The sequence below is a fragment of the Arthrobotrys flagrans genome (assembly GCF_004000055.1).
Source record: "Arthrobotrys flagrans strain CBS H-5679 chromosome Unknown unitig_3, whole genome shotgun sequence".
NCBI lineage: Eukaryota > Fungi > Ascomycota > Orbiliomycetes > Orbiliales > Orbiliaceae > Arthrobotrys > Arthrobotrys flagrans.
Genome location: NW_027137547.1, coordinates 1,425,738 through 1,445,389, shown reverse-complemented (window position 1 = coordinate 1,445,389; position 19,652 = coordinate 1,425,738). Strand labels below are relative to the sequence as shown.

The 19,652-nt window shown below is 49.3% G+C and overlaps 6 protein-coding genes across 6 annotated transcripts; 4 read left to right on the top strand and 2 right to left on the bottom strand.

Moving 5' to 3' along the window:
- Window positions 1-492: 492 nt before the first annotated feature.
- Window positions 493-5,136, top strand: DFL_001808 (uncharacterized protein; the record flags this gene model as incomplete). Its single annotated transcript, XM_067630488.1, has 6 exons — window positions 493-513; window positions 608-1,282; window positions 1,385-2,420; window positions 2,509-3,976; window positions 4,043-4,841; window positions 4,897-5,136. The coding sequence occupies 6 exons, from the start codon at window positions 493-495 to the stop codon at window positions 5,134-5,136; spliced, it is 4,239 nt and encodes a 1,412-aa protein (XP_067493127.1).
- A 491-nt stretch (window positions 5,137-5,627) lies between these two features.
- DFL_001807 (uncharacterized protein) lies at window positions 5,628-7,480 on the top strand (the record flags this gene model as incomplete). Its single annotated transcript, XM_067630487.1, has 3 exons — window positions 5,628-6,520; window positions 6,583-7,298; window positions 7,362-7,480. The coding sequence occupies 3 exons, from the start codon at window positions 5,628-5,630 to the stop codon at window positions 7,478-7,480; spliced, it is 1,728 nt and encodes a 575-aa protein (XP_067493126.1).
- Window positions 7,481-8,128: 648 nt separating this feature from the next.
- Window positions 8,129-13,357, bottom strand: DFL_001806 (uncharacterized protein; the record flags this gene model as incomplete). Its single annotated transcript, XM_067630486.1, has 7 exons — window positions 8,129-8,240; window positions 8,308-8,699; window positions 8,763-8,846; window positions 8,939-11,728; window positions 11,843-12,337; window positions 12,491-12,954; window positions 13,351-13,357. The coding sequence occupies 7 exons, from the start codon at window positions 13,355-13,357 to the stop codon at window positions 8,129-8,131; spliced, it is 4,344 nt and encodes a 1,447-aa protein (XP_067493125.1).
- Window positions 13,358-14,295: 938 nt separating this feature from the next.
- On the top strand, window positions 14,296-16,174 carry DFL_001805 (uncharacterized protein; the record flags this gene model as incomplete). The annotated part of the gene is made up of 3 exons (XM_067630485.1): window positions 14,296-14,505; window positions 14,581-15,225; window positions 15,287-16,174. The coding sequence occupies 3 exons, from the start codon at window positions 14,296-14,298 to the stop codon at window positions 16,172-16,174; spliced, it is 1,743 nt and encodes a 580-aa protein (XP_067493124.1).
- Window positions 16,175-16,714: 540 nt separating this feature from the next.
- Window positions 16,715-17,474, bottom strand: DFL_001804 (uncharacterized protein; the record flags this gene model as incomplete). Its single annotated transcript, XM_067630484.1, has 5 exons — window positions 16,715-16,944; window positions 17,013-17,150; window positions 17,210-17,275; window positions 17,343-17,391; window positions 17,460-17,474. 5 exons carry the CDS (start codon window positions 17,472-17,474, stop codon window positions 16,715-16,717), a joined length of 498 nt encoding a protein of 165 aa, XP_067493123.1.
- A 614-nt stretch (window positions 17,475-18,088) lies between these two features.
- Window positions 18,089-19,451, top strand: DFL_001803 (uncharacterized protein; the record flags this gene model as incomplete). Its single annotated transcript, XM_067630483.1, has 2 exons — window positions 18,089-18,994; window positions 19,050-19,451. The coding sequence occupies 2 exons, from the start codon at window positions 18,089-18,091 to the stop codon at window positions 19,449-19,451; spliced, it is 1,308 nt and encodes a 435-aa protein (XP_067493122.1).
- Between the last annotated feature and the right edge of the window lie 201 nt (window positions 19,452-19,652).

The window sequence follows — 19,652 nt, the reverse complement described above, 5'->3', positions numbered from 1 at the left end:
TCTATTCCTCTTTTTTTTTTTTTGTAACGAGAGGTTCGAGTTTTCTCCATCCCATCAATTCGATTCTGCCGACGACAATCAGACGATAACGGACACACCTACTTAAGTACCTACTTCAATACTATAAGCCTATATTCCTGAAGTATTGAGTGCAAAGGCATAGCCATATTCCGGGAGTCGACCAGACGAGTTTTCTTATTCTCGAATTCTCTTACGCCCTAATATTGGAAGCACCCATACCCCACCAGCATCGAAAATATACCCCCCCACCACCGATAGTCAATATAGTTAATACTCCTTTCAAAATAACCGGAGTCTTTACTTAATCAATCGCCCTTCGTTACCATTCGGAAGACAATCAACTTCCATACTTCCACTCCGACATTTTTGACCCTAGGATATGCGGGAAAACACTCCACGCTTATAGATTAATCCGTTTTCGATACTTTAACGAGGTGCATTGGCTAAGGAGTTTTATGATATATTCCTGTGATGCAGGGCTCCTTCTTATCTGTTAGTCCCGGTATCCCTCTTCATCTTCGAAAGAAAGAAAGAGAAAAAAAAAAAAAAAAAAAAAGCCAAGCTCTAACACTTTCTATTCGACTAGTCTCTTGGGCGAAGAGCACCCTCAGCTTACCATCGACTACAACTCTGGACTGTAGCTCGCAGCAACCTAAATAGAAGCCCGAACTCCGTGGTCGCCACCCCATACTCATTGTGTTCCTACTATTCCACACAATCGGAATTGCCACTTATCACCCGTGCCTCAAATAACGCCTTCTTCCCACCCACCCATCGCTCGCTGGGAAAGGGAAAGTCACGTGTTGCACCATCCCACATTTCCAGTTCTTCAACGAAGCAGCAGACTTCGAGGCAAACTGCTCCCGGCACAAAGGGCCATTTTGCGAAGGCAAATGCCAATTTAAGAAACAGCTCCGGGAATCCAAGTTCACGCCATGCAAGGCAATATGACCACTCCAATAAATCGACAAAAAATAATAATAAACCAGATCAGCAACAACCGCACGACCTTCATCTATATCGAACGAAGGCTGATTACCTCTCCCAATTCGAGATCCCAAACAAGAGAGAATACTCCCGCCTGCGCAACTCGCCCTTGGATCTTCTCTTAGACACCGGCAGGTTCACTAAAGTGTCGATTTTCGGAAGTAGTTCTAGAACACCAAGAGGGAATGTTGTCCATCATGTTCGAGCAACAGGAAAGATGCAAATCGACGATACTGCGAACAGCTTTGTCGGATACGGAGCAGCTGAAACACAGGTGATACACCCTCTAGCCACTACTTCCCTCCTCATGGGTATCTACAGCTGTTTTATCCTTTCCTCCGTTGCCAGCTACTAATATGGATACTATCCCTTCTAGGCGGCTGCTCAAAAAGTTGCTTGGTTGCACATCGCCTGTCAAATCCACCAGAAAATTGGTCCAGAACAGTTTATGGGCACCACCTACGACAAAGGCGAGCTTACGTCCGAGGTCTTGAAAAAGGAGAAAGATTCCAAACTTGAAGTTTATGAATACTGTGCGGCATACAATGGCACTCCCGAATTCCACTACAGGCGGGTACCCCGGAATAGACATCACGAAATACTATTAAACTTTCCGCCCCAAAATATCAAAATTGTAGTACGGCACCGCGACATTGCACTGGGAGATACTATTGCCTGCTTGTTGTTCAAAAAGCAAGCTGAACAATGGCACGCTCAAAATGCAGGCTCGAACCTTCAAGTCAAGAACGTTCTTTCTCTTAATTCTTCCAATGCCAAGCAGTTCCTGGATATTTGCAAACAACAAGGCAAGATTGGAAAATACGATGTTGGTATCCCGGACGACAAATTTTCACGGGTTAAGGGGATGCACTCACTTCAGGCATTGATCGACGGTGAACCACTTGGACAAATAGTGCACGGTACTTCCAAAAAGGCTGCCGAGACACTTGCTTACTTTGTAGCTGCTCTCAAACTGCGGGAGGCACAACCGGGGATATTTGCAGACTTTATTGAGGCACTGCGGGCTGGGAAAGGTGAGGTTTTGAAACCCCTAACACCAATATGGTTTCGGTCTCGGTGGGATTATCTACAACCAATGGTGGACACGGTTAACATGGTTCGGAGAATTGGGATACCCCGCGAATATTCCGACACCAAGAGCTTTCAAGAAAATGATGCCGCAACAAAGAGCCGGAGCTTCGGCTGGTCGCCTCCCAGCTCTCATGCCATAAAAACAAGGAGCCAAGAATTGTTGGATGAGTATCTTGCCTACAATACCGACCCGGGTCTGGAAGAAATGAGAACAAAACGGGCGGATTTACCAATGAATCAGCACGCTGCTCAGGTTCTGGACATCGTCAAAAACAATCCCGTTAGCATTATTGTGGGGGCTACTGGGAGTGGAAAAACGAGTAAGAAGAGCATATAGCCATCCTCAAGCTTCTTTAAGAACCCCTTTCTAAATATTTTACTTTGGAGCTAACTGACATTGCTTTTTAGCTCAGGTACCCCAGATCTTGCTTGAAGATGCCGTCAAGGCCGGCGAAGGAGCCTTGTGCAATATTATCTGTACACAACCACGTAGGATTGCGGCTACATCTGTGGCTCAACGTGTGGCGGAAGAAAGAAACGAGCCCCTTCGCAAAACGATTGGGTACCATGTCCGGTTCGATTCTAAGGTTGCGGCGCCGAGCGGAAGTATAAACTTCTGCACGACCGGCATACTTCTTCAGCAGCTCCGCTCAAATGCTGAAGTTGCTCTGAGGGGGATTTCGCACATCTTGATTGATGAGGTACACGAAAGGGATATCCAAATTGACTTTCTGATGGTTCTCCTGAAGCGAGTAATGCGTCAGAGAGAGCAACAGGGTCTTCCTCCGATTAAGGTAGTTTTGATGAGTGCCACTATGAACACGGAGCTATTTGCTGGGTATTTTGCTAGGAAGCAAGAGAACGGACGACTGAAGGATTGTCCATCCTTGTCTGTCCCCGGCCGAACGTTTCCGGTAGCCGAATATTTCCTCGACGAGGTTCAGTCAATGCTCAATGCTCACTATTCGGCCAGCGATCTAAAGCTTCTTCGGGATCCTGATACCCGGGATTATCTTGAATCGGAATCCAAGTACAAGGCAAAGGTGTCTCCACTTCAATTGACGCAGGCGTCTAAAAATACCAGCGTACCAGACGACGACACTTTTATTGACTGGAAGCGCAAAGCGATCGTAGGAGATGACGGCGAGGTAATAGTTTCGAATGAGAAAGAGGATGGTTTGACCCCTTGCGGCCTTATCGCAACTGTGGTAGCTCATCTAGCAAAAACGACCGACGCCGGTGATATTCTGGTCTTCCTTCCCGGATTAGCGGAGATCAAACTGGTGGATGAGATGCTTCGACTCAAAGCGCCTCTCGGCGTTGATTTCCAAAACTCTGATACTTATCGGATAGACATATTGCACTCCTCGCTTCCGCAGCAGCAAATGGATGTTTTCCATGCCAATGCTGCTGGAAAGAGGAAAATAATATTGTCAACAAATATAGCGGAAACATCGGTTACTATTCCTGAGGTGAGATATGTGGTGGACAGCGGGAAGCTGCGAGAAAAGAGATTTGAACAAACGTCAAGAATCACCAAATTGCAATGTACATGGATCAGCAAGTCGAATTCGAAACAGCGTGCAGGAAGAGCTGGTCGTGTTCGCAACGGACACTATTATGCGCTTTTTACGAAGGAAAGGTTCACCGAGTTTCGGCCATCCAGTCTTCCAGAAATTCTTCGATCCGACCTCCAAGAGATATGTTTAGACATTCGGGCGCAGGGATTCAATGATCCGATCGCTCAGTTTCTTTCGGAAGCAATAGAACCCCCTTCATCCCATTCTATAGAAGCTGCCTTAAGCCAGCTGAGAGGGCTTGGAGCTCTTGAAAAGGATGAAACCTTGACAAACCTTGGGAAGGTTTTAGCTACAATGTAAGTGAAACTAACGGCAATACGATTCAAGTTCTTGGTAAGCTAATAGCGGGTTCAAATCAAAAGGCCTGTTGAGCCATCTCTAGGGAAAATGATTTTGCTCGGGGTCATCTTCAAATGCCTCGATCCAATGATAATTCTCGGCGCGGCAAGTGGCGGTCGTGACCTTTTTGTCTCACCGCTGGAAAGAAAGAAGGATGCCCAAGCAATCAAGACAGCATTTACAAAAGGCACAGGGAGCGACCACATGGCAATTATCAATGCTTTCCGTGAGTGGAGAACACGCCGCGATAACGAAAGCATGTTTGCAACCTCTAGGTTCACTGAAGAGAACTTTCTTCACCGAGGTGCACTCCGTGTGATCGATCAGACGGCGAATCAAATAGAGGAAATCCTTGTAACCGAAGGCATTATTCCTTATCTACCGAAAAATCAACGCTTCAAAGGAGAATATGGCCATCCCCGATTAAACGACAATTCCACATCTACCCCCCTGATTAAGGCTCTATCTTTAGCCGGCACATATCCCAACGTTGCCGTTGCCTTAGGTGGCCTTGGGTTTAGGACAATGGAAGAGAATTTCGTTATGATTCACCCTGGCTCGACGAACTACAGTGGCAGGGGCCAAGGACAAGGTCTGCCGAGGGACACTATAGTGTCGTTTGGGACAAAAGCGAGGTCTAGCGATGGCAAATCAACATACATGCGTGATGTTACGCAAAATACCGTGTTGAATACCATGCTGTTCGGAGGTAAACCCACTCAACAAAAGAACATGCTCCTCTTCGACGGCTGGATTCCTGTATCGATTAGCGACGAGCGTGTCTTGAAGGTTGTCCTACAATTTCGATTGGTCCTTGACAAGGTATGCTTAATTCACCAGAATGGTATTGTGCCGGTACTAATATAGCCAAATACAGGTTCTAAACTATGTGTTCCAAAATGTTTCCGTCCGCAAGTCTAATACGGAAGCAGCACAGGCTGACGAGAAGCTTCGTGATGTTGTTGCTGGTGGTGTGCTGGAGGTGCTGGAGAAATACTCCGAAGTTCATACATCGAGCCCCATCTTATCCAACCGAAATATCAGAAGCAACACGACCCTCCGATCTCAGAGACCCATGGCTGCTCCTGGCCAGCGCTCGTTTTTGCGCTCCAGGTAGGCTTGGGGGCTTGATGAAGGGCTTCGTTACCGTGCATAGGGTGTGTCTATATGACAGGGTGGCTAACATAGCACAGATTGAAAGCGCCGCCTTTTATTTTGGATACATTAAAATATCTAACTCCTCCGCCTCGGAAAGTATTATTATTATTGTTATTATTATTATTATTATTACTAATACGATTATTGGTGGTGCTTCCTCCTGTATTTTACCATGACTGAGTAGGTATTCTACTGTATATAATTATTTAGCTAGATCATGACGGGTGAAGTGTATATAGAAAAAAACCTCTTGGCATTGCAGAAACGAGCTTTGGTTTAAGCTCGCGATTAATTGGCGCGCTTTGTTTCAGTGTGATCCATGCGACATCTTCTCTTTTAACCAAACATTAACCTTCCCTACGACAGAAATTCATCCTCCGAGTGATATGTTATTGTTCCGACACCCACGAAAATCAGAGTACGGACGACCCTAATACCATCAACTAAACGATGGACCCGGGCAATCAGACGATGTACAATTCACAACTGGGCATACGAGCTCTGAATGCAAAGAGCAACCATGATGGGCCGGCAGCGGCTTCCTTTACAGAATATTCCTCAAAACGGAACCGACAACCGTTCCAGCTTACTAATTCTCCTGCGAAACGTACGAAGTTATCTGGCCCACCGGGACGGGCCGAATCATTGCTCTATGGGAGAAAGAACCAAAATTCAGTGGTGGCCAGAGGCTCTGATGAAATCGAACTATCTCGTAATACGCAGTTGTCGGATGCGAACAAGGGGCCGCTACGGCAGAACTATCTCAAGGATAGCGATAAAGGGAATAACCTTAACGGAATGATGCGACCCGCTACTGGAGTAGATGCTGTAACAGAAGCCACGGCAGAAAAGTTGACACTGTCTGATCGACGTGAAGGCCCTACCAACCTGGGCGACCTACCGGTTGCTGACGGGAGTATACAGTTGTCAAAGACGCCGCCGCCATTTTCGGTTGAATTCGAAGCCAATGAATCCCCCCTGCCTCCGACCATCAGGCAACGGCATGCATCCCCCGATACCATCAAAAGAGGACTCGAAGAAATATACAGCAGTGGAAAACGGAAGACGCACCGTGAGAGAGTAGAGCTTGGAAGTACGCCCGAGTGGTCCCCCACGCGGAAACTACGCTTGAACGCCCCGAGAGACCCGACGGATCATTATTACCCTGCCGTATCCACTGGGATTAAAGATAAGGGCTATCGCATGTTCCTTGAGCACCGGGAGGCTCTTCAATGGGAGATCAGACTCTTAGAGGACGAATTGGTTGTGGAAAGGCGGAAGGCATTGGTTGGGAAAGGTCTAGAAGCGACAGTATCGACACCCGATGAGGTTTCGAGTTTCATGTGCGCATGCCATACCCTTTCGTGTATTGGTCACATGCTAATGTCGGACCTACCTATTCTAGCACACAGTGCCTTGACATCAATGACGAGGAGATCACTCGTAACGTAGCCGCGGTTCAAAGTGCTAGGGAATTAGATATCGATCTTCATCATAAACTACCACGAGGGAAGATCTCGTCGCAGAATGGGATGAAGGATCTATCCGCCCTGACCTTTACGGAGTATAATACTACGGCGCAAACACCCAATTCGGGCTCTCTGAATCTTCGTTTTCTGCAGGGATATTCACACGAGAATTTACTGCATTTTAAAGCAACCATGGAGGTCCTTCCGATAGGCGGCCCTGTTGTCAATAATCTCAAGATCGAATGCAGCGACTGGGCGCGAACAGAGTTGGGGCAGACCCTTTCAAAACTTTCGATGGAGCGGAATATCAGCATAGCACTTTATTCTATATCTTCATATGCTACCTTGGCGAGGAGGAGGGCAGAGTGTTGGGTCCTTTTACAGAGCCGGTTTTCCAGATTTATCCCTGTGGCCACCCAATCTGAACCAAGCTTAAGGCCATCTAGGCCGTTGGAAGACGGATCTAAAGTCGCACGCCGATTGCTTGTTGCGAACCTGCCGCGAAGGAAGATGACATTCCGGGGCCGGAACGCTTTATCGAATACACACACTTCAGCTGAGGCTGAAGTTTCTTTATCCTGGCATATCGATATCAAGACCACGGGAGAAAGTTATAGCGATGTGTCTGCGAATATTAAGCTTTTGCCTGGCGGTATGTCGTTCTTTAGTCTTTGATAGGCAGATTCCGAAGCTAACTGACACAACCTTCTGGTAGATGCTGATGAAATACGGGTCACCCAGCAAATGTCAAATCTCTTCAAGACGCTTGTGGGCGAGTACGGCTTTATGGAAGGCGCATCAAGACTCCTTGGTACCCTCTTTGGAACCGTGTAGCTATTATCGTTGAAAGAGAGGGCTATTAACGGTTGCGGGTGGGTTTTCTTCATGTCCGGAAATTTTATGATGTACAATATATTTTACTGTCGTTTAGTGTGGGGGGGGTGTTCTCTGTGGATCTGGCGTATCATCAATTTTCTTCGTGACATCGAAAATCATATTTTTCTCTAGAAAATGAACGAGTAGAGCGAGCGAAGATAGATGTTCTAGTTGAGGTTTCGAGACTAGGCGATAGACAGTATTGTGTACGCCCCAAACTCCGTTCCAACCTCGACTCAAACATTCTTGGCGTGAATGGGGCGGGGGACAGATTGGAGCGTATGTATATTGTGAGCACGTCTTAAAGAAGAATTAATGATATATTGTTGGGAGAAAGGATCATCTCGAATTACACATTGACTAACTAAAAACTGTCTAAAGAAGCGGTCGACAGGATGAGATTCGGAAGTGAGCGGGAACGTAATCCAAAAGTATGGAAAGAGTCATAAGAAGTTAGGGTGGAAAGCAGCGTACAATCAGGTCGTAATTAGCGACCCAGAACCGTGAAAAGGAACGGGATGAAAATATGAAGAGAAAATGAAAATGAGAATAAAGAAGACCAAAGAGTAAATAAAACTTTTAGTGCTGCAACTTGCGGCAATTCGACTAGGAATCTGCGTTTTGCGACTTCGACTCATTGGTAGACCCTGTGTCATTAGGCTGCGATGTCTCGTGAGATTCGGAATTATCAGCACCGTCTTGGTGGCTGGATAGCAGACTAGTGATTGATTTCGGTGTTAGGTATCTACACTCTAGATACAGCCATGCCAACGGGTTAAACTTACCTGAAGCTATTAGTTGAAGCGACCGAATCTCGTTGGGTAACAGGAGGGGTTGCTGTCCGGGATGACGCTCCGGAATCGGCACCAGAAAGCAGGTTCGAGGGGGGACCCAGACCGCCGAGGCCTTTTCGGCTGCCGCTACTACTACCGGACCTGCCAAACAAACCAGTGGACGGGCCGAAGGAACCTCCTCCAGCGGCTTGGCGAAGTGGTTTTATCCCGAGACGGCGGAGTTCGTCTGTTCCAAGAGTTTGGTTCTGGCGTTGGTCCTGGAATCCTTGGTTCCCGCCATAGCCGCCTTGTGAGAACGACCTTCCATCTCCTCTACCTGCCTGCGACCGTTGCCGTTGTTTGTCACGGGCAGCAGCTTCCTTTTCAGCCTGAGCCTTTTGCGCCTGTTGAAAGTATCGAGATGTTAGATCCTGTGGCATGACCTCCTAGGAATAATGGGTACTAACCTCTTCACGTATCTCTGCAATAGTCTTTGGGCCCTTATCTGCTTCCTTGGATTCCCAATTTACCTTTCGTAACTCAACCACGTCCTAGATGTAAAAAAAAAGAAACGAAATGTAAGTATGACGAACAAGGAGATGAAATGAAAGGGTGAGATTTTTTTTTCAAGAAGGACACTTACGAGTAGCATAAATTTCATACGGCTATTCAGTTCCTTGCTATCCATCATCTGTTGGATCCGGTTGAAGTATGCGTCCATTGCCAAGCGGCTCTTGTCAGTTGCATCGAGGGCGTAACCGATAGTTCGTAACAGTTTGCAGAGCGACTCAACCTCTTCTTCTTCGGGAGTTCCTTCGTAGTCAACGAGTTTCTTGACACATTCATGCATGATACGCTCAGTCAACATCTGCAGCTTGAAAAGCTCTCCGATGAACTGGATCAAACCGAGACCCCTTCTCTTTGCGGCAGCTGCGACGTAATACTCGTCTGACATTAATGCAGCTTCTTCACTAACTCCCTCCGGCTTCGGGGGAAGGTTGACCTTCCAGCCGCGTTCGAACTCCTCTTGGCACCTGTTTAAAAGATATTTGCGGAAGAGTGCACCTCCAGTGACAATATTGCCGTTCTTGTCCTTGATGTTTTCGTCCTTGATATCGGGGTGCATACTCTCAAGCATGCGCTTACAGAACTTGGCGTACATTGAAGAAAAGTTGGGCTCGTCTGTCGCCTTCTCAAAGGTAAGTTGGATAACCTGTCGAAGCGAACGCCCGTCGGTCTCGTAGCGTGACTGGCTTGCGATTTCGAGTATTTGATCGGCGATTTTGTCGAACTTTTCGGGTGTCATCTTGTTGAGAGCTGCTTTAACCTTGCGCTGGACCATCTCAGGAGAAAGGCGTGAATCATCGCCGGATGCAGCGCCACCCGCACTAATCTGGTTCGACAATGATGAAGATACGGTAGCAGCAGTACCCGCAGTTCTCGGCTTCCACGCCGATGCCGTCGTTTTCAGCGGCTCGAAATCAGCTGGGGCGGCCGCTGGCGGAGGATTGACGGATTCCGGTTCAGCCTTAGATGAGCCTCCCTGACTTGGGCGTTTTCCATCCATCCCCCCTCGCCGAGGGATGTTCTTGCTGCCGCTGCGCTGGCCGCCCTTGGGCCCACCGGGGCTCTGTGGTGTAGAACCTTGACCGGATAGTTGCGTTGAGGAGTGGTTTCTAGCCGGGAATGGTGGACGGGAAACACCCATTGGGAACGGCGAATTCGATGACTGTCTGCCGGATGGAGGAATGACTGACCCTCCGACACCTCCACTAACGCGGAAAGTACCCATCCCCATCCCCATGGATGGAGGGGGCCCTGGAAGGGCGGAACGTGCTTTGCCTGGGCCGGCGGAGGATGGGGCTCTCGATCCACCCATGGGTCGAGCAGAATCCGGTTCTCCGACGGTATCACGCATTCGCTGGTCCCAATCGGTGGAAGGTTTGTCCGTAAAAACGGTCTGAAACTGCATAAGGAAGTCTTTCTCATACTTGAACTTACCGTTTGGTGCGCTCGCGTTGAGAGCTGGGTTCGGGGAGATGATGGATGGGGGGTAGGCGACCTTGTTGATGTCATCGATGAATCGTGCTGAGCGGAGAGCTGTCAGGGCGGCTGATGGGAGAGCTGGCTCCGAAGAGGTCTTGAGTTGGAGGTTAAGTGGCGCTGGCTTTCGCTGGTTTGGTTTAGAGGCTGGGAGAGTTTGTTGGGTTTCCGCCGGAGTGGCCTGGGGGTTGACTGTGATTTTGGCGATGTCCGAGGCAAGATTTTCAACTTCCTTCGAGTCCGCAGGCAAGGGTGCCGAGCCCTTGATGGCGGCGGCCACGGCCTTAGCATCGACGTCCTCATCACCGGGCCCAGCCGGCGTGGATGCTCCAGTGGCAGGAGATCCGGCCTTTCGAAGGTCCTCGACCCGTCGCGCTTCCAAGGCGGCGGCCTCTTGCTTCTTTAATTCCTCCGCCTCGGCCGCCAGCCTTTGTTTCTCGGCTTCGTCGGCCTCTTCCTTGCGTCGAGCCTCCTCTGCCGCTTCTTTCTCACGTTCGAGCCTCAGCTTTTCTTCTTCAGCTTCAGCCTCCGCTTTTGCTTTGGCAGCAGCAGCAGCAGCTTCGGCTGCTTCTTTTTCTTCCGCGGCCTTGCGTTCCGCTTCCTCCTTCTCTTTTTGTTCCCTCTCCTTTTGTTCCTTCTCCTTTTGTATACGCTCCTCTTCCTCTTTTCTCAGACGTTCGGCCTCAATCTCAGCCTCTTTTGCTTTTGCTTTTCGCTCTTCCTCTTCCTTCTTTTGCCGTAGTTCTTCCTCTTCCTGCTGTTTCTGTATTTCACGGTGAACGGCGGCTTTCATCTCATCCTTCACCTCCTGTTGTGTTTTAGCGCTTGAAGATTTGACTACGACCGGCACGGGTTTGGCTTCTGTCTTCGTATGGGCTGCGTTATCGGGAGCAGGAGAGGACGAAACTATGACAGGTGATCTTCCAGATATCGGCGGCGGCGGCGGGAGGTTGGAAAAGGTTTTGACGGTGCCCGTATTTGGATCCCGAATTTCAATCTTTTTTGAGGTTTTCTCGACCTTTTTGAAAAATTGGTTGTTCGGATTGGTGGGAACGGGAGGGGTGGGGCCGGGGTGCGGGAGAGGCGGTGGGATATTTGTTGACGTGAGAGGGGAGCCGTGTGGCATATGCGACATTCCTGATGGTGGACGGCCAAGATGATGATCTGAAGGTTGCGAGGCGGTTCTTGCCATGGAGGATGATTGGCCGGCCTGGAAAGGAGGAGGCATATAACCACCTTGTTGAGGCTGCTGCGGCATATATCCTGCCCGGGGGCTACCCGGGGGGATAAACTGAGGTTGGGGATATGGAATATAATGTTGTTGATGTTGATTATAATAAGCAGGTTGATCATAGGGTTGCGTGTACATTGGTTGTATCGGTTGCATCTGCTGTTGAAGATTAATTAGTCTCGAGAAACAAGATTTTGAGAAAAAAAAAAAGTCTTTTTCTTTCTCTTTCTCTTTCTCTTCTTTGCTTTTTAATGAAGGAGAGGGAATACGTACGTGTGGGTGAGGAGAAAGATGCTGATAATTCATATGAGGCGAATGCTGCATAGGAGGATTCCCAGCGAGCTGGGCATTGTTCATTTGTGGAGTAGAAGGCAAAGAGTGTGTCAATGCCGGGCTCCTACCGCCACGGTTGTTATTGTAATTCGCCATGTGGGCAGGAGTTTGATAGGGTGATCCCACTGGACCTGTCGCCCCGCCTCGTTGTTGGTTAGGCCCCGCCCGATACTGTGGGGTGTTAGAGTAACCTGGAGAGGCGAAAGGCGCCGGGTTGTTATGAAGTGGATACTGATTACCGAAGTTTCCACCCATCTGATGCTGATTTCGGCCGCGGGGATTACCTTGAGGCATTCCCCTACCGTGAGGGATACCAGCAGGGGGTGGACCGTCTCCGTGTCCGGAGTCCCGTCTCGGGTGCGGCGGTGGACCGGGCATATTTGGATTCATGGGAGCGTTCGGTGGCATCGATACTGGGCGCTGTGGAATCGTCCTCTGCGAAGATTGTTAGCCATATCCGTTTATTATATATATGTGTGTGTGTGTTTGTGTGCGCGCGCGCGTGCGGTCGTATAGATGTATGTTGAGATGAAAGGCGAAAGGGGAGGGGGGAAAGAAAAGAAAGGGAAGAGGGAGAAAAAAACCTACGTTAGGGTCTGAATTCTCTGTGACCGAGCCGAAGGCCGGCATTCCCTGGCGAGGGAGCGAAGGGGGTGGACCACCACTCGCAGCAGGCTGGGGGACCGGAGACGGTGAAGTCTGCGGGGAACCGGCGGGCAGATCGGAAGAAGCAGAGGGGGCAAGTGGAACGGAGGGGGGTAACGCGGGGCTAGAGCCGATGTGGGATGCATGATGAGGACCGTTTGACACATTGCCAAAGTGTATTGAGCTGGGAGTGGGAGGTTGCTGGCCTGGAGGCATCCTCAACCCATTTTGCGGCTGCGACTGCTGCTGTTGTGTCTGCTGCTGCTGCTGCTGGTGGCCCCAGGGGGCTTGCTGTGACGACTGAGTAGCCAGGGAGGGTTTCCGGCCGTGGGGATTCGCCGAAGACGAGGGTGCAGAGGACGCAGAAGAGGAACCGTTAACGATTAAATTGCCGCTGCTGCTGCTGGCTGGCGGAGGGTTAGCTACTAGAGGGGGTACTGCAGGAGGAATTGAAGGTTTCCCGTTGACGTTGACAGGGGAAGGGGTGGAAAGGGGCTGGCGAGCATTGGAAGCCGAGGTGGAGGCCTGGGGGGCCTTCACGGCGGCGGAATGCTGCTGCGCCGGCAGGACAGAGCTAGACACGATTGTGGCTGATTTCTTGCTCGCCTGAGCGTAGCTCAACGACCTTGCGGGTAGTGGCGAGGAAGCTGAGCCGCTCTGGGTAGAAGAAGATTTATTTGGGAGAGCAGGAGGGATAGAGATCGAAGAGGACGAGGATGAGGGAGAAGGGGAGGGGGAGGTAACGTTAACGTTTACGGGGGCAGCGGAGGAAGGGGTAGTGGTGGGACCGGTTGATGTTATACTTGTCATTCGAGGAAGCTTGCAACGGGAGATATCGAGGGAGCGAAGCAGGGTGTTTGTGGTAGTGAGGAGAAGAAGAAGAGGGAAAAGAAGAAGCAATAGTATTAGGTGACGATGGTGAGGTTGTAGTTCTGATGATGTTGATGTTGGTGGGGGTTAGGAGGAGAAGCTGTGATGATGATGGTGGTGTGGTGTGGTGTGGTGTGTGGTGTGTGTGGTGGAGGGATATAAAAAAAATTAAAAAAAAAAAAAAAAAAAAAAAACGAAGACGGCAACAGCAAAGAATAAAGGAAGAAGAGGAGTAAGACTGCTACGGAGTCTGGGACCAACTACTACCAATCTAATCTGATATAATCGGATCAGATCAGATCAGATGGATAAAGGCAGATAAGAGATCTGAATGGAAGGGAAGCTGAAACAGAGCTGTAAAAAGAGACTGCTGTCAGCTTGGCAGATAGAAACCGGGGTTGATTCTGTTCTATCTGGTTGCAGGTGGAGATTTAGGTGGGTTGTTGGTTGTTATTGGTGGGTGGTGATGATGACGAGAAGAAAAAAGAAGAGGAAGAGGGAAAATATTTTTGTTCTTTTTTAGTTTAGTACTAAGTACCTACGTAACTAATTAGTGCAGTCAGTTGTCAAGTCAAGTCGACTAAATTTTTTGAATGTTTTAAGTTTGGTTCGATCGCCACAAATCAGGACTAAACCAGGATAGACAAACAACAAGAAATATTTGAGCACTTGTCCCATCAACATCATCATCACCCCATCACTCCCTCTAATAGTTCCTTCCGATCGTCCCTGACAACACCCTCTTTTCCATATATCTCATTCAATCCCTTCCTCCCTTCCTTCCTTCCTCCCCCACGCTACCACCTACACCACGCCAATTCCACTGCTCGGATCACCAAAAAATATCCCCCCAATAAACCCAATAAAAACGCGTCCAAATGGCTCGTCCGGCCCGTTCCAAAGCCCCCCCAAAGGCCTCCTCTCCTACTGCCGTCGCCGAATCAAAATCAAAATCCAACGGTGTCGTCCCTCGCAAGAGAACCGCCGCTGCCGCCGGCGCTGCTCCTCCTGCGAAGAAGCCTGCCCCAAAGCCACGCTCTAAAAAGGCTGCCGCTGCCGCTGTCACCGATGTCGCGCCGTCTCCCAAGGTACCCAGTACACCCTACCCATCATATATCGATATTCTATGTTTGATATCTTATATTTTATATTAACATCAACAGGACGACGCTCCTGAAAATGACATGGAGGTCGACGCCGACGCCGAACCCTCTGCTGCTTCCGATCGCGATTCCGAGGCTGCGGAACGCCCCGCCAAAAAGGCCAAAGTCGCCAGGCCTTCAACCGATGCTGAACCGAGGAAATATGTCGCGCCTGTTCCCAAGGCCAGAAACATCAAGGTTGTTCGCGAACGCTCATCCGCCAGAATGGACGTCTTCGTCTTCGGCAAGGGCGATATGTGTGAACTCGGGCTCGGCCCTGATGCCAAGGCTCGAACCGTCACTAGGCCTCGTCTCAATCCTTTCCTCCCCACAGACACCGTTGGTGTCGTCCAGGTCGCCGTCGGTGGCATGCATACTGCCGTTCTAACCCATGATGGAAAGATTTTGACGTGGGGTGTTAACGACCAGAACGCTCTCGGTCGCAACACCACCTGGGAGGCTCCCGAAGTTGACATCGACAAAGCAGACGCCGACAACAGTGACAGTGATGACGATGATGATGCTCAAATCAATCCTCTCGAGAGCACTCCCGGTCCCGTCGAAGGCCTCCCCGATGAAGTCAACATTGTCAGCATCGCCTGCTCCGACAGTCTCACCCTTGCCATAACAGACACTGGCTTCGTCTACGCCTGGGGAACATTCCGAGTATGCTTTTATATACATCCATATCGCGTGTCGTTATCATGCTAATTTAGTTTTTCGATAGTGCTCCGACGGAATCCTAGGGTTCAGCGAAGATCAACGCATCGCCGTTCATCCATTCTTGCTCCCAAACCTCAAAAACATCGTCGAGATCAGCGCAGGTGTCGATCATATCTTGGCTCTCAGTAGCACCGGAACTGTCTTCGCATGGGGTAACGGCCAGCAGTACCAATTGGGCCGTCGTGTCATCGAACGAACTCGTATGAACGGTCTCGTTCCTAGAGAGTTCGGCCTCAAGAAGATTGTTGCCGTTGGCGCTGGTTCCTACCACTCCTTCGCCGTCGATGCTAATGGCAGAGTCTGGGCATGGGGTCTCAATCAGTACGGCCAATGTGGCATTGATCTCGAGGGGAAAACCGGTGAAGATGGTGTCGCCGTCCCCAAACCGACCATCGTTAAGAGTCTTGCCAAGTACAAGATTGTTCAGATCACCGGCGGCGAACACCACTCCGCTGCTGTCACGGACGATGGCAAGCTCCTCACTTGGGGCCGTCTTGATGCGAACCAACTCGGTATCAAACTTGAAGACCTAAAATCCGAGTTCACCGTCTACGACGAACACGGAAAGCCTCGCTTCATCACCGAACCCACCGTCGTCCCCGGCTTGCCTTCCATCGCCAAAGTTGCCTGTGGCACCCACCACAACATCGCAATTGATGTTAACGGTAAAGCCCATAGCTGGGGTTTCGGTGAAAATTTCCAAGTCGGCCAGGGACCCGCTGGAGAGGATGTTCTTGTCCCAACACTGATTGATAACACAGCGACCCGCAACGAAATACTCACTTTCGCTGGCTGTGGTGGTCAATTCAGCGTTATGGCTGGCCAACCCGCGGCTCCCAAAGAGAGCCTTACTCTCAACGGCAAAGACACCCAAGCTAGCGGAACAAAATGATTCAAATCCTTACCTCTACACACATACATTGGCGCCTACGATATTCTTTTTTTTTAAATTTTTTTTTTCATACCTCAAAAGTAACGACCGCGTTTAGTTGTCCTTTTTTGCGTCTCATTTTTTGTCGATGCCGGTCTCTAGTCTCTAATTTCGACGCCTTTCTGCTCATATAATGTTCCAGCGAGCCATTGCAACTTCTCTTCAATTTCCTCGACATCGCGGGCTTGGCAACTTTATTAACCTTCAAGTTCCTCCGTCGCTTTTTTCTTCCCTCGTGTATCTATATTTCCGTTTGCTTTTTCTCCCCCCACCCTTTTTTTTCGGCCTATAGACTTGTGTCTTAATTTTGAGCAGACGAATGCAACGTGTCCAAGAGATCATATTTAGTGTATAATAAGATAGAAACGACAAAGCTTTTACAAAAAGAAATAGTCATATATTTCCTGGTGGCACATCTAGGAATATTTATTGTAGGTATGCCCGGAAAGGCGTGCTGCATTAAAATACAGAATGAGGTTCAAAAGCCAGAGTAGTTGTGCTCTAAACCTTCATTTCCGACAAACCGTCCTTCCAGATAGTGAAGTAAGGTGTAATTCCGTCCTCGCGATAGTTCAAGAGAAGAACGATGCCCTCTGGGTTCATGCTTTCACCAACGTAAAACTCGTAGTCCTTGAAGCCGCCCACGATCTTCTTGGCGAAAGCCTGGGCTCCCTTTTCGAATGCCTCAACTCTCGATGGGTCGAGCTTTGCCTTAACTGCCTTCATGTATCCTAGAAATCAGGTGACACATTAGCACGGCGACGGACACTATAACAATCGAGATATGTATAAAAGTTACCTTTGAGGTATGTCAAGTAGCTCTTCTTGTCGAAGGAAGTAGATTGCAGTCTGAACGAATAGACAACGTTGTTGACCGTGATCATACCATCCTCGACAGTCTCTTCAGCCTCCTCAGTAGAAGCGTTGGCACCGATATCTGGAGAAGGGCTAGGGGTCAGTTATCGCCGAGTTTTGGTGAGGAAATGTTCTACCCACCAACATCGGCACCCTGCTTCACAGTGATCATCTTGCAGTCGACTTCATAGGCGATATCATCGATGACTGTTCAAGCTCTGTTGTCAGTCATCGAAAACACCCAGGGTAGGAACAGGGTGGGGTAATGGCGAACCTTTGAAGTCGTAGGCATCGGAGAAAATCTCGTCGTCAGTGAGGATATCCTATTAAAGCTCAGTTAGCATCGGCTACGGTAGAGGCGATAGCATTGTGTAAAATCCGCAGGACGGACCTTGTAGATAATCATTGTGGCGGTGTTTGCGGGGGGTGTTCTGGTAGTGAAAGCGGGGTGGTAATGGTTGATGGTGAGGGGTGAAGAGGATGAAAATAGCACATACCAAAAAATTAAAAAATCAAAAAAAAAAAAATCGAATGAAAATGAACGCTTTGGGATGTTCCTGGTTAGGAAGGTCTTGGCATGTTTTGCGTCAAACGGAAATCGTGCGTTGCCGGTCAACCCAGACTCCTTTTTTTCTCTCAAACGAAAAGTCAAACGACAACATCCTCATCTCATTTCCTCGCCACCATCAAACCATTCTCAAATCAACTCGTCAGCTACTAACCGATAACAGGAGTACTTAGGCTCACCTGCTTGAGTACTGACATAGGAGGCGGCAGGATTCTTAATTTCATCTCTGGGACGTAAGAATCTCAAGCAGTTTCGACTTCCCTTGTCGACTTCCCTAGTCGGCTTCCGGAAACTAGCCAACCGACCGACCGGCTGTTCCGGCTCCCTTAATAACTGTCGCGACTTCAGCGGCTTCGTCTTCGTCTTCTTCCCAAAACAACCTCTCACGACTCTTCTTCACCACCCAAACCCCCCCTTTACTGGACCGTCGCGTCGACAATCAAACCGGCAACATGCAGGCCAACATTACCGTTCCTGCTTCTTCTTTCTCTCCTCCTACGGCAGACCCAGTATTGCATCCTGCTACCCCCCTGCTGCCGTTCATTTCCGATGCGCTCCTGTCGTGCCTGTCCCCGATAGTCGTCTATTGGGTCTTGTCCATGATCTTCCATTACATTGACGAATACGAGCTTCTGGAAAAGTATCGTATTCATACACCGGAGGAGGTTCTTAAGAGAAATCATGTGTCAAGATACGAAGTTATTAGAGACGTCATCATTCAGCAGGTTATCCAGTTCGGGTTCGGATGGATTTTGGGTTACATCGAGCCGGAGGAGATGGCTGGTGCTGAACCATGGGAAATCTACAAATTGAGCCAAACTGTCGGTTGGTCTACTACCCTATTGCTCGGCCTGTTCGGTATTGATGCAGCGACCTTGTCATCCAATGTCGCTTCCCATTTATCGGCTCAGGGTGCCGTGGGGGCTTTTGTTGCAAATGTTGACTGGAGATGGAAGCTTGCTGAAGCCCTCTACTGGGTTTGCTTCCCACTCCTTCGTCTCGGTCTCGCCATCTTCATCCTCGACACCTGGCAATATTTCTGGCACAGGCTTATGCACCAAGTTCCCTTCCTCTATAGAACTCTACATTCTCGTCATCATCGACTTTATGTTCCATATGCTTTCGGTGCCCTGTACAATCATCCGCTTGAAGGTTTGATCCTTGATACCATGGGTGCAGGCCTAGCATTTAAAGTATCGGGAATGTCGATGAAGGGTAGTGTCTTCTTCTTTGGTTTCAGCGCGATGAAGACCGTTGATGACCACTGCGGCTATAAGCTTCCATTCGACCCCCTTCAAATCATTTTCTCCAACAATGCCGAGTACCACGACATCCACCACCAAGGATGGGGAATCAAGGTGGGCCTCCTTCTAATTAAGCAACTGTTCACTAGTCTAATTACTATCTTCGCAGCACAACTTTTCTCAACCATTCTTGATCTGCTGGGACAGATGGCTTGGCACTATTTATACAGGCGGTGATGCCGCGGAAAGAAACAGGCGAACCAAGGAAAGAGTCCATCGTCAGGTCGAGGCTGAAAAGTCAAAGAAAGCAGCCGCTGGTGCTCTTCCAGAACAAGACGAATACGCTGCGCGAAGAGTCTTACCTGAAGAAGATGATGCGGAGTTCATCAAAACAAGCATTGTCTCAAAACCCGAGTCTACCCCAGCCACCGAACCGCTACGCCAAAGACGGAGAACCAGAACAATCACACTTGCTGATGTAGCGGGAAAAGACATGGCCGAAAGCGTTAAAGAAGCTGGCGAGTGGGTCAACGGCGTTGTTGGTAATGTGTCTGGCGCAAAAGTCAGGTAGGCGGGCCACCAAAGGCAAAATAAGGCAAGCATACTGCGCAGCTTGAGCGAGCACAACTGCTACGGAGCCTCAAAGTTCCGAGGCAAACTCTTAAGGGATTCTCAATATCCCACTTTCTGGAATTGGCGAAGCGTTTGCGTACATCCACTACACCTTCTAATTTCTAATACTTCAAACCCTGTCCCTATCCTCCCTTTCCCT